We start from the raw sequence: 13,182 nt of genomic DNA on the forward strand, positions 1-13,182 counted from the left end.
AGCAAAAATGGTTCTCCTGGAGGTACAGCCCTGCCTTTAGGAGGCCTACTGTTTTATATCCATTCACCTGGTGGCTCATGAAGACCAGAAATATTGTCATAGAAACAGGCTCTCTGAATATTCTGAATCTCTAAGGCAGAGAAACAGCAGAAACAGAAAGACAGAAGAGCAGATACACAAGACACTTGAGTTAGTAAAAACAACATGTTCATCAATTGCAAACACACTTCACTGTGCTACAAAAGCACTCAGGCCACAACATATCCCATGCACATTTCAATGGTCTGTGGGAACAGGGTTGGAGGATTTGGACCAAAACACAATTGCTCTGTGTGTGTCCTCCAAGGGAAAGGAGCAGATCCCCAACCAAAAAGTTCTTTACAGATTCATTAAAGCTGCTCTCTGTGGCTGCCCAAAGAGGGAAACTCAGCATTAACCTCCAGTACCACCTAAATCACAAGCTTCATTTCCTCCTCAAGTAACAAACTACAGGGTTTATATCCTGTGACATGTAAATATACTCTAATCAGTAGACTGTGATGTCAGAAAGCAGAATAGAAGTCACTGCTAAGTATTTATGTGGCTATTTCTGCTTTTTGGAGTCATTTGGTAGAAGTACTGAGAAGTACTTTCAGGGGCTGGGCAGGTAGCCTGGCTGAGCAGCAGTGTACAGCTAAAACAGGATTTGATTTTAATGTGCAATATCTCAGCACTGCTGCAGCTGTTAATGCAGTCATTTTAGGAGAAGTGGATTCACAGAGTACCACCCACCACTGCACAGGAAATAACTGTGCTAGTGCTCACAGGAGACAATGTTTACAATGTTTTACCAGCAGCAAGAACCACTACAGCTGTTCACACTCAGGACTCCACTGCAGCAAGTCCCAACTAAGAGGTTTGGGCAAAATTCCACATGAAATTTGACACAGAGAAACAAGTAATAAGTGATTATCAGTCCCAGTAATGAACATGAGAAGCAGCTACTCAGAAATGGTAAATGTGCAAGGGACCAGAGGTGCAACTCAGCTTCCTTGGTGTACTTTGGGTACTAAATATGAGATTAAAATGCTGTAGATATTTACAATGGAGAAGTGGAGGGTGAGAAAGTAACAGGAATAAAAAAAAGCCCCAAACAACTCATCCAGCAAGGTGAAATCACCAACAATCTGTGCTCAGAACTCTCTTACCATCCTTCCAAAGCTCAGCCACGAATTTGTCCGAGGACTGGTGCAGGAGCGTGGCCACGTTGTCGTTCAGGGGGTCCATGTTCTTCATCAGCCACTCATCTGCCTTGTAGTCCACCTGCAGAGCAGCCAAGGGCCACAGGATCAGAGGTTTTTATTTACCACCATCAAACATCAGTGGTGTTTTCCTCTCACTGTCAATGCTTAGAATCACAAAAGCTGGAAAAGACCTCTGAGCTTGGAGTCCAGCCCTGCCTGCCCACACCAGACCTGGGTGCTCACATTTGCTTGCCGAGTCTCCTTAGAACAGTTCAAAGTACCACAAGTTTGTTATGCTTTTGAATGAGTAAATGGGAGTTTTCTTGAAAATTCAGCAATCTGACTTCTTTCTTCCTGACAGCTGGGTGTTTATTTGCTGCCCAGTTTATTGTCAAAATAAGGTTTCACTGTGAAGATGTAAAACCAGCTCTAGAATAGACACCAATTACTTCATCTAAATTACTGGAGAGTAAATTAAGGATGTGCTGCAACATGATTTTTAAAAATTTCTCTACAGTATTTACATTTAAACATTTGGTTCTATGCCGAAAACAAAGTTCTTATCTTTAAAGAGCCAAACCTGTGGTTCCCAAATAAACCCCAGCTCAGCAGCTAAAAAATCATTGATACCTACCAGGGTTTCTTCCCAACCCAGGGAGCCCCCAGACCAGCATGGTTCTGCTTCAGCCAAGGCAAAAGTTGTCTATTTTTGCATCCAGACTTTGGAAGGAAAGCAGAGTACTTTCCCCAAACCAACCTTTCCAAATAAGAATTTAATGCTGAAGCCTTACCTTCCCTGCATAGTGAATAATGCAGAAGTCTGCTTTGTCCTTTAGTTGTCTTGGCTTTTGGAACTTGGAATGAGTTCCTTGCTCTTGGACCAATTTTTCCACAAATGTCTTGTCAGTAGCTTTAGGGAACCAGCATTCCTCATCCAGCAATGCCAACACACCAGGAGGATTTGCCTGAAATGCAGTTTGATAATGTGTTCATGTTTTATATATATTCGTATTATATATATATTTAAAAGTTTAGTATTTCTAACACAGTGAACATCACAATAAAGGTAGTCCAAAATGATTCAAGCCTAATTTCAGTTAAAACAAGCTGTGGGGGGGTCCAGCTCAAGAAGGCTGTTATGGCTGGTTCAAACAAACTCATTCCAGTGTTTATGGAGACACCACTGAGCTGGGCAGTGCTGCCCAGAGCCTTGCTTTGTAAGGGTTTTATGCCTAAAAAGTTGTGAGGGAATGCAAAGTTCACACATTTGGTGAGAGATGTTTCAATGTACCTGGCATCACAGCTCCAGAACAACTGTGAGGGTACTGAGGCTTGCTTTTAAACTGATGAATAACCTGAGGTCTTTTAAGATATTCATCTAAACATGTGCACACTGAGGGCAGCCACCCTTGTCCCCTGAGGCTTTTTGGAGGAGATTTCACCTTCCAAAGAGGCAGAACTTTCTAAGTTCCACACACAAAGTGCAGACCTTTGATAACTGAAACAAGATTTCCCTTTTCCCAAAGGAAAACAGGAGTGCAGCTTTTCTGCTGGTCAGGATGCACAGCAGCCCTGGGAGCTCACCCAGGACACAGAGAAAGGCAGGGAGGAGTAACTGCAATGGCCCAGGTGTAATTTAAAAGGTCACAGGTTCTGAGGTGGAAAGAACAAACTTTCAGGAGTCTCTGTTCTCCCCATCTGCTCCTCCTGCTCTTTAAAGCCTCTTCAGCTTCCATAAATTGAGCAGCCATAGGATGTTAAAAACCACAATGACTAAAAACAGATCCTGTTTTCCTATTTGCAAGGCAATTTTCTGAGAGAAAACTCTACTCTACACTAAGTTTCAGGAATTTTGCTATTGATTTCAAATGAAGGAAGTCTACCACAAGTCTTGGAAAAACTTTCTACCTGAGTCCCAAAGCTCCTCCACCACAATGGCACAGTTTAATGACACTGACAGGATTAATGACTTCATCAGTATCAAGAAAAAAGTATAAAAATAGCAGCTTCATGTCTTGAGCTCAGTGTTTTACACTGACATTAAGGGCAAAATCCCCTCTGGATAAATCCTTTTATTAACAATACACAGTATTTTAGATTTGAACTTCAGCATTCCAGTTAATTCCCTTTTAATGACAGCTCCACAAGAAATGTCTCATTTGCAGGCAGCAAAAGACACAGTCAGCACTCCAAGCTCTCCCCCTCAGAGCATTATTCATGTGCAAACTTACAGGTCTTTCAATTAAGTCAATGCAAGGCTGCAGATCCAGGCCAAAATCAATGAAGTTCCACTCGATCCCCTCTCGTTGATATTCCTCTTGCTCCAGGATAAACATGGTGTGGTTGAATAATTGCTGCAGCTTCTCATTGGTGTAGTTAATGCACAGCTGCTCAAAGGAGTTCAGCTACAAGAATAACATCAAGAATGAGTCAGTGACAAGATACCACAGATCTGGGAGTCAAAAATTTGACTTTATAAGGAAATTCTCCGAAACTTTGCAAAGTTCGAATATAACGTAAAGAAAACTGGAAAGCAATTCTACAAATCTTCATCACATAAATTATAGTAGGAACAGCTATCACACATAAAAGAAGGATAAAAGATTAAATTATGATTTTTGGGACTGTAATTTTGGGCTGTCAAAGCCTTTGTCCACCCCAAACAGTCCCATTGTGTAACCTCGGAACACGCTGCTATCAGAGCCCCTGCAGCATGTCCTGATCCCACAAAAACAGGGGAAAGGAAAACCTGAGTAGGGATATATCCAAGTACCTCGAAGATTTCAAACCCAGCAATATCCAGGATCCCAATGAAAGAGGCTCCCTGACGTTTGGTCCTGTCCAAGGCTTTGTTGATGCGGTGGACGAGCCAGCGGAACAGGCGCTCGTAGGTGGCCTTTGCCAGAGCTTCCACTGCAAAGTCCGCCTGAAAATCCAAACAGGAAAAGTTATTTACCCTGGAAAAGCCATCAAAAGGACACAGACATGGATGTTATCCCAAATAACTCAGTAAAAGAAGAAGTTGGATGGAGTTAATACCAGTGAGGAACGAAAACAAGCAGTAGGAATGGTTTGGAGTTTGATCAATGTTAAGTTTTTTTTTTTTCTGAACTGTTCTACAAAAACAAAAGATTTCCAAGTATTTGATAATGTCACAACATGAAAGGATGAAACCAGGAGAAAGTCAAGGAAAGGGAAAGGTTTCTTCTATCCTACAAATGATTTTTACCATATAAGAACATTTCATAGACGCAGTAAAGCTTAAACAGAGCAGCAAATACTCAAAGCAAATTTTCTTTGTTAGGAGCTAATGAGGATGAGGAAGCTTTTTTGGTCTTTAAAGCACCTTTTAAAGCTCACCTGTTCTTTGGTCTGGGCTTTCTGCACGTAGTCCCTGCCCACTTTGATGCGGGGAGTGAGGATGGCGCGGGTGAACTCCATGACGTTCATTCCCAGCAGGTGGCAGAGCTTCTGTGCGACTGCAGAGGGACACGGGGACAAAGGGAGGCAGCTGAGAGACCCTGCCGGGACCCGGGCTCTGTCCCCAAGGCTGAGAGAGCTCTCCAGGGGACACAGTCCTCGGGGAGCAGGGAAACACCACATTTCACCAGGGGCAGCTCATTAACAGCTCAGCTACAAGGGCTCATTTCCTTACTTTCAAAGGGAACCCCCAGGAAAGATGGAGACAGTATGGGGACATCACACATCAAAGCCAGCATCCTAAAGGTGGCTGAAAAACTGCACTGCAGGCAGCTGTGCCAGCAAAAGCAGGGATCTGGCACATTGGCCAGGGAGCTGAGGACTCCCCACCCCTGGCAGTGCCCAAGGCCAGGCTGGAACATCCAAGGTGTCCCTGTCCATGGCAGGGGGTGGAATGGGATAATCTTTAAGGTCCCTCCCAACCCAAACCAGTCTGGGATTCCAAGTATTTGACACAGAATAACACCCCAGGCATCAGTGCACTTTAACAGCAGAATCCTCCTGATGTCATCTCATCATTTAAACAGTGTATTACCCACGCCAGCCCTACAGACTCCTGTTGCATCAATCCCTCTCCCTAAACCCGTGGCCCAGGAGTTGGGTGGTTGTGATTCCACACTTCTAAAAATGACAGTGACGCCAAAGGTATTTTTAGGTCCAGGGAAGTGTTGCCCTTTAGCAGGAAGCTCTCCACACCACCCAGTAAGTACTTGGCCCCTTTTCTTTATCATCTGATAGCTTCTTTTGCTGTCAAAATGAAAATAAAAAGCTGTTTTTTCAAATTGGCATTGGAAAACAGACTTTCATACTAAATATATGAGAGCTGTTGTTGCATTATTTTTTTTTCTTTAGTATTAAAAAACTATTATTGCTCTTTAATGCTGAGATTGTCTGGCCATATGTTCACTAGAAGGGTTCATGATGTGACACACAACCAGTGAAATTAGGGGAGTGCCACAAAATGAGCACTCCTCCACTTGAGCTACTAACAGGAGCATTTCTGGGCTCTGAATATAAAAATATGCACCAGCACATCAGATAAATCTCACAACCTCAGGGGCCAAGTAGAAACTATCAGGATCTTTAAAACAAACAAACAAATAAAACAATTAATAAAGAAATTAATAAAAAAATGAAAATATTAAGTAGCCATGGGATACTGTAAATGATATTCCAGTGCAAGGAAGGAGGGTCCCCCCTCTCCCAGAGTACCCCAAATACCACACTCAGCTCCCTGCATAAACCAGGGACACGGAATTTACTGTCCCAGCCTTTCCAGTCAGTAAGAAGCTGTAGTTTAGGTGAGAATAACACCAATAAACCACAGCAGGTGTAATCCAAACCATCACATCTGCTGAGCCACTGAGGAGGCTACAGCCAGCACTTCAACAGAATTCAGCAGAACAACTGGGGTGGAAGAGACCTCTCTGAGCTTCCTCTGAAGAAAACAATCCCACTTTGTCCTAAGTGACATTCCAAGTGCAAACTGCCACATCTAAGGGCAGGACTGGGTCATGTTATCTCAGCTGGATTCATCCTGCACTTTAAAATAAGCAACATTCATCTGAGGTGGAAGGGACCTCAAACATCACCCAGTTCCCACCCAGTGCCATGGGCACCTCCTCGTTTGTCTGTAACGAGAAAGGGCCATTTAAAAGGTGTGACTGGAGAAAACCCTGACTGTCCAGACTCATGTTTTATTACTGCTGGGGTTTGGACAGAAAATTCTGAATTATAAAGCCAAGATATTGAGGAGCTTCTATCAGAGGTGAACATGAACTTTTATGAGATTGCTTTGAACTTCTGCCCTCTCAGCAGAAAGGTTCCTTCCCAATCTGGTGAGCATGAAATGATTCTCCAAGTACAGCTTCTCCATCCTCCTAACCCCCAAAGGCTCTGTGGCTTCTCTGACACCTGTACTTGAACCCAGGATTTGTTTATCTACCTTTACAATCTACAGGGGAGAATTTGCTTCTCGTGTTCTTTGAATTGGTTCCCAACTCCACTGCCCACACAAACTCCTTCCCATCCACAGAGACAATACCTGACCTGTATCACTAAACAAGAGGAGTCCCTGTCAGGAAACACTGATTTCTCCAGAGGATGCAGGGAAACCCTCACAATGAGATGTGACAAGAAAAGAGAGACCAGTTACACTCAATTTCTTCAGAAAGGTGCAATAGCACAGACCACATCACCAAATTTTTAAATACAAGAGGACAAAAATATGCTTTAATTGTGATCTGAGCTGTTCATCCTTTTGGCTTTAGAAGTGAGAATTTTGTATCCAGTACCATAAATATCCAAGAGTACCAATATATTTACAGCCAGTGTTGTAATTCAGAACTGAAGACTAAAAACCAATGGCAATTCAACTGAAGTCAAGATAATCAAGAAGCACCTCTGTCTTTCCACATCACACCTTCCACACGGGCAATGACCCAGGTGGGCTCTCTAAACTAGCAGGAAAAGCCAAAAGATAAACTCCTCACTCATCTTTTCTCCTCACTGCAACACAAAAAGTGTCAAAAGCCAGGTCAGTAACTACTGACCTTTAATCCCCACCTGGGCAGCAGCCACTGCCCTCAGAAAGGACAATTTTGGACACTGCAAGTGACCAAAGGGACCCAGTGCTCAGCAATTTGGGACAGTCACAGAATGAGACCCAGGCAAGAGCCAGAGCTGTCCATGTTCCCACTGCTCTTCCCACTGGTGTCTCCTCTCCAAACTGTCTTTCCATGAAAATATTTTAAAGACTGGCACTGAATCCTTAAATAAAAACCTCAAATGTGCCTCAGCAGCTTTTTTTTTTTTTTTTTTTTTGGGTGGGGGAAGAAATATATCCTTCAAAATGCTGATTGCATTGCAGGCAGTGATAAATTCAGTGTCAGCCACACTGCCAGGACACTCCAGAAATCAGCCTGTTCTAAAAGCAGCATTCTTGTCCTCAGCCACTGCACCATGGAAGTTGTGCTTGGCTCCAGGGCTCTTATCATTGGCAACAAAACTGCTCTCAGCAACCAAAGAAAACAAACTGATTTAAGCATGAACTTCTTCCTAGGGCTTAAGTCTTTGGAGAGAGCAATAAACAAGATTACAACCCAAATACTTGTTCAAAGCTTAGCAGCAATGCAAACAGCATCAATTCCCCTGATGGACACTTGCATTTGTCTGCAGGAGGAGAGGGAAGGGGAGAGGTTTAGGAATTGCCTGTTGGTGCCATCAGCCCAAGCCTGGCCTCATTTTGGCCCAGAGCACTCCCAAGGATGCTCAGCGCTGCCCTGGGCTTGGCAAGACGTGCACTGGACAAAGGGCAGGGAGAGAACTCAGCACAAGTCAAAGGACACCCTGCAGATGTGAGCAGCTCACCAGTGTTCTCTGGCATGGAGGCCTGGTCTGTGTTCCTCTCCTTCTTGAAGGAAATGTTCCCAAACTGCAGCACTGAGGACACCACTTTCAGCATTGCTGTGATAACAAGAGACATGTGCATCAGTTTCATGGCACAGGGCTCAGCTGAGCAAATTTTTCTTCTGCTTCTTGTGTCACTTTCCTTCCAGATTCCAAGGAGCAGTTCAGGGAGGAAATACAGTTTGTACTGTGCTTTTTGGGCAAATGGCTTGAATTCAACTCCAGTTAGAGTTAAGCAACCATTTTCTTCAGGCTGTCAAAGACACTGAAGCAACATTAAATTTGGTGACATTAAATTAGCAGGGTGTGTGTGTGTGTAAAAGAGGGAAAAGGACACTCTGAAAATTCCAGATGTCCCATAACTTACACAAGATCTCGTCGTGTGAAAAGCCCATGATATGCATGGCTTCCATTGTCTCCTGGAAGTTATCCTTGTCTTGTTGCCCAGGGATGGGGATGTAGCCATTAGATAAAAATCTGTAATTGTTAAATCCTTCGAGCAGCAGGTCAGCTGTGTTGGGGGGAAGGGGAAAAGACAGAAAAATAAGCTCAGAAATTCTGTTCACACCCACCCGTGCTCTGTTCTCACTCAATTCCCCAGCTCTGCTTTAGGAAATCAGCTCCTCAGATATGGCTACAAGCCAGGACAGAAGCTTCTGAAACCCTAAAAATAAAAGTGCACCCCCCAAGCTGAGGCCAGACTGAGATTCTCTCTCTGCAGCAACCTCCATGAGCTCTTTAATGCATTAAACCAGCCCACAGACCATTACCCAGATCTAGCATCATCTCAAATCCTCATCTGGAATATCCTAAAAGGAAAATCTCTACTGAAAGGTAACAGACCCAGGCAGAAATGGAGCTGGGATTGATGACCAAATCAAGGATGCTGAGCACCAGCTTATCTCCTACAGGAGGGGTGGATCAGTTCTCTGAAGTCTGTATCTTTATTAGCTTCACTTATCACAACCCACCAGAAATTCCCAAGGAGGGAAAAAAAACCCAAAGAGAGTTGGGATAACCACCCCAGCACTGCAATGGCTTGAAGAAATCCCCAGGGTTTCATTAAGTTTGGGTAAAATTCCTCTGGAGGCTGGAGGAGATGGGGCTGCCTCTGCTGAGCGGGGCTGGCTGTTTTCAGCTGGGAACTTTGCAGCTCCAATGCAGGAACCCCCAGCCAGAGCCTGCCCAGGCTGGGCTTTGGCATAGAGGAGACGTTGGCTTGAACTGCCAGCGTGGCTCCCAGCACATCTGACAGGACACAGGAGTTACTTCAGAGCAAAGCTTCCTGGCCTCTCCTTCTTTTACCAGTCACAACCAAAGAATAATTCAAATCCACCCCATCCCACTGAAACAACAACTGCAGCACCTAACAGGCTTCAAACTGGTACTCCCAGCTTACACTTGAGGTGCTCTCCTGCTCCAGCCAGGAGCTGGTAGAAGATGTGGAACGTCCGCTCATCCTTGGCCTGGCGGACAGCACGAGACTTCTCCAGCAAGTCTGGAACACCTGGAGTCAAGGCTTTGCTTAAAAACAGAGCAAACAAGAGCTCCAAAGCAGGATATGGAATTAGTGTGAGAGCAAAGAGAATTTCAGGAGTAATGTCCAGGCAGCTGTGGCTGCCCCTGGATCCCTGGCAGTCCCCAAGGGCAGGCTGGACAGGGCTGGAGCAGCCTGGGACAGGGGAAGGTGGCCCTGCCATGGCAGGGGTGGGCTTTAAGGTCCCTCCCAACCCAAACCAGTCTGGCATTCTGTGACTGGACCAGGTCCAATATGAACTTTTAGTGACTAAGTAAGATATTTCCAGCTGACATGGGTAGAAACCCACTTTTCACTGCAGCAAACTCTTGACATTTCAACACTCCCATCCCTTGGCTGTTTTTCCCTGCATCCCCCTGCATTCCCTTCCAGCCACTGCTGTCAGCCATGGACCAGCTGCAGTTTTGGTGAGGGGGAGCTGCCATCCTTCTCCATCACTTCTATTGAGGTCATAGCTGAACTCTTAAGCCCAAAAACACAGCAGCTGCTAAACTCAGAAATCCTTTATCATCCCAAGTGCATTTCTCAGTCCTTCCATAACAATCCACATTGCCTTTAAACAGCTCCCAAATTCAATTTCTGCAGCAGGTAGTGCCTGATTAGCTGCCATGAGCTGTAATCTTATTTAATTTTTTTTATTTCTTGATATTCCATATTGTAAACCAAATGTAGGACAGGGATTTGAAATGACAGTGGCAAGGATGAGCTCCTGTGATGAAGAAGAAATTCCCCAAGAGTTAAATCCTCCTGTTTTCACAAAGCTCTGGGCAAAACAATTCATCTGGACTTTCCTAAAAGCTGCTTTCATTCCTGTGCTGTGGTGAATGAAAAAAAAAACACTTATCATTGCAGCATATTTTGAATAACTATAGATCTTTCCCAGCCTTATTGGGAAATCACATTTTCTGACAATTCCAAACATTCAATGCACTTCAGATCAAGCAGTTTTGAAACACAGCAACCAAATGGAAACTTAACTCCAGCATTGTTTATGATCAATATTCACTTAATGTTGTTCATCAAGACTTCCAACATCATCATTTTATGACCACCCCACTGTTACTCTCCCAGAAAACTCAAAATTACACAATACATTTTTAGCACAGAGAAAACGACTTCAGGGAGGGAATTTCAGTGCCAGTATTTTTACTCGGTTTTACACTCATAAATAAAACAAATCTTAGAGCTAAAACCAAATTTGCTTTGGTTTTAATTATAATTAATTAAGAACAATAGAAAGCCTTGTGTTATTGAACCTTCAGGGGTACCTATTAGAGCTGAGCAAGCAGGAGGTGGCCCAGCTCTGCCCCTGGACCAGGAGCATCCCTCTCCAGGCAGGGGCTGCTCCCAGCCAAGCTCTGGCACCAGCACAGGCTCAGCTCCTCCTTAGGAAAGAGTTGAGGCATTTTCAGAAATGTTCCCAGAGCAAAAACATTTTATATGGTTTCCCTTTTTAACACACCCTGGGTTTAAGGCCAGTCTGAAAATCCTGCAGGTTTCAGAGTGTGGAATTTGGGAGTTCAGGATTTCCAAGCATGAGGAAGCTGCTGAATTTGTGATACTTGATCAGTTATTTTGAAACAGAGGAAGAGATGGGTGCTGTCAAAGGAATGTCCAACCTTTCACTGCATTCCAATGAATTCTAGGGTTAAAAGCAAAACAAAGCAGGGAAGCTGCCTTTTGTAAGTATGTGGCAGGAAAAAGGATACAGGTCTCAATGTTGGCCCCAACAATGTAACCAGTGACATCGAAGTTAATCCTGATGAATTTGCCCTGCAAAGAAAAGATGATTTTTTCATAATTACTTTTTTTTTTTTTAATTCTAATTAAGACAATGTTGCCTATACCAAACATAATCCAAATGCATTCATGGATCCAGGATTTCCCAAGTTCAAAGGAAACCTTTCCCCTTCCATGGGCTCAGCCCTCACTCCAACAGTGCAGGCTGCACACAAACACACTCCAAAGACTGAGGAACTCCTAGTGCAGATTTATTTGGAATCTGGACTTAGGAAAAACCCCTCTGAATGTGAGGCTCAACTTTCCCTGAGCAAACCCTCTGGCTGAGTTGGAAAGCAATGCTGAGATTCCAGGTGTGCACATTTCTGTAGCATCTTCTGGTGCCTGAAGGGGCTTCAACTTCTGGATCTCAGGTGCTGCCTGGCCCAAAAGATTTCTCCTTCCCTTTCCAAAAGGCTTCCATGGCCTCTCTTCAGCTCATCCAAGAGCTGAATTCTGTTGACACCATCACAGCACCGAGCCCAGGGCTTTGGAAAAACCACATCAGAGGGAAGCTTTCAGTGCTGCCACATAAATCCAGCAAGCTCACTCTCCTGTCCAATGCAAACCAGAGATTTATTCCCTGGAACACAAGAGAACTGACTTTGGTTGAAGAAAAATGGGGAAAAAATAAAATCCATTGGCCACTGGACTTCTCTTAGTCCTCCCTGGGTTATCAAGAGCAGGGGAAGGCTGTCAAACCTGCATGGCTGAACAACACCACCTCTCACTTTGTGGGAGGAGAGACATTTTTTTAAAGTCAGGTTTTAAAATGGCTGTTAAAGATGATTTTTTTTCTGCATGAGATGAGACCATCTGGAATGAATTATACTTGTTCCTTTATGAAAACAGAGCTGGAGCCATCAGAGTGATTATGTTCATGATGGCAATGCAGAGCTCAAAATAACACAAACCAGATGCTAACATCTTTTAGGGGAAAAAGTATTCTCATTAAATTAGTACAGTCTCTGATGGATTCAAGACAGGTAACAAAGTAGGATCATTGTGCAGTGAAACCTGTTGATGTTATAAATCCTGTACCCAGCTTCTATAAGCATCAGGAAACATTATAAATAACAGGGCTGTAAAATTTAAAAAGCTGAATTGCCACAGAACTGTGCTCTCCCTTCTCAGCTCCAAGGGCTGATGGATTTAGTCATACAGTTTTCCAGAGTTCTTATCATGGAGTTGAGTTCATGCATTATAAATCCAAGCAACTGTTGAAATGTCAAAGGCAGACAAGAAATCTTTCATTTGTTCTGTAAATTTTAGTGCTGTTCTCACAAGCAAAAAGATTTAATGCCTCCTGTACACTTTTGAAGTTGTACTAAAAACATCTTCTCCCTGAAATAAGAGATGGTTTTTTTTTTTCCCTTCAAAGTAAAGGAAGTTCTAAGAAGTGGTAAAAAGCTATTTATTCATCCTGAGTTCCACCACAATTTTTAAAACAATGGAACCCATCAGAAGTGGTTATCAGCCACCAAAACACTCTGTGAACAGCAGGCAGGGACCCAACATAAACATGGAGCAGCTACAGCGGTGCCTGACACCTGGGCTAAGTCACACAGTGGCTCTTTGACCTTCCTGCAGTAAATCAGTACATTTAGATGGGTTTTATGTGCAAGCTCTACGTTTTTGTAGGATTCAGGATGTTCTCTCCAATCCCCTCAATGGATAAAGTCACAGCTATGACAAGAAGGCTGCAGGCTTTGCCACTTCCATGGGGATGCCACCACAGTCCTTCCCTTTTCACAG

At 43.8% G+C, this 13,182-nt stretch overlaps 1 protein-coding gene across 2 annotated transcripts in view; it reads right to left on the minus strand.

Annotated features, from left to right (window-relative positions):
- The window catches only part of MYH10 (myosin heavy chain 10), an 87,229-nt gene that overhangs the window by 24,275 nt on the left and 49,772 nt on the right, over positions 1 to 13,182 (minus strand). For both annotated transcript variants that reach the window (XM_014259684.2, XM_014259683.2), the window contains exons 7-15: positions 11,358 to 11,421; positions 9,511 to 9,609; positions 8,479 to 8,622; positions 8,073 to 8,168; positions 4,584 to 4,702; positions 3,997 to 4,149; positions 3,455 to 3,628; positions 2,015 to 2,188; positions 1,188 to 1,302 (exon numbers count right to left, since the gene is read on the minus strand). In XM_014259684.2, coding sequence (XP_014115159.1) covers positions 1,188 to 1,302; positions 2,015 to 2,188; positions 3,455 to 3,628; positions 3,997 to 4,149; positions 4,584 to 4,702; positions 8,073 to 8,168; positions 8,479 to 8,622; positions 9,511 to 9,609; positions 11,358 to 11,421 — 1,138 coding nt within the window. The remainder of the gene's footprint in view (positions 1 to 1,187; positions 1,303 to 2,014; positions 2,189 to 3,454; positions 3,629 to 3,996; positions 4,150 to 4,583; positions 4,703 to 8,072; positions 8,169 to 8,478; positions 8,623 to 9,510; positions 9,610 to 11,357; positions 11,422 to 13,182) is intronic.

Source organism: Pseudopodoces humilis, chromosome 21, assembly GCF_049639895.1.
Source record: "Pseudopodoces humilis isolate 2021_Gansu_Grassland_sample_001 chromosome 21, ASM4963989v1, whole genome shotgun sequence".
Taxonomy (NCBI): domain Eukaryota; kingdom Metazoa; phylum Chordata; class Aves; order Passeriformes; family Paridae; genus Pseudopodoces; species Pseudopodoces humilis.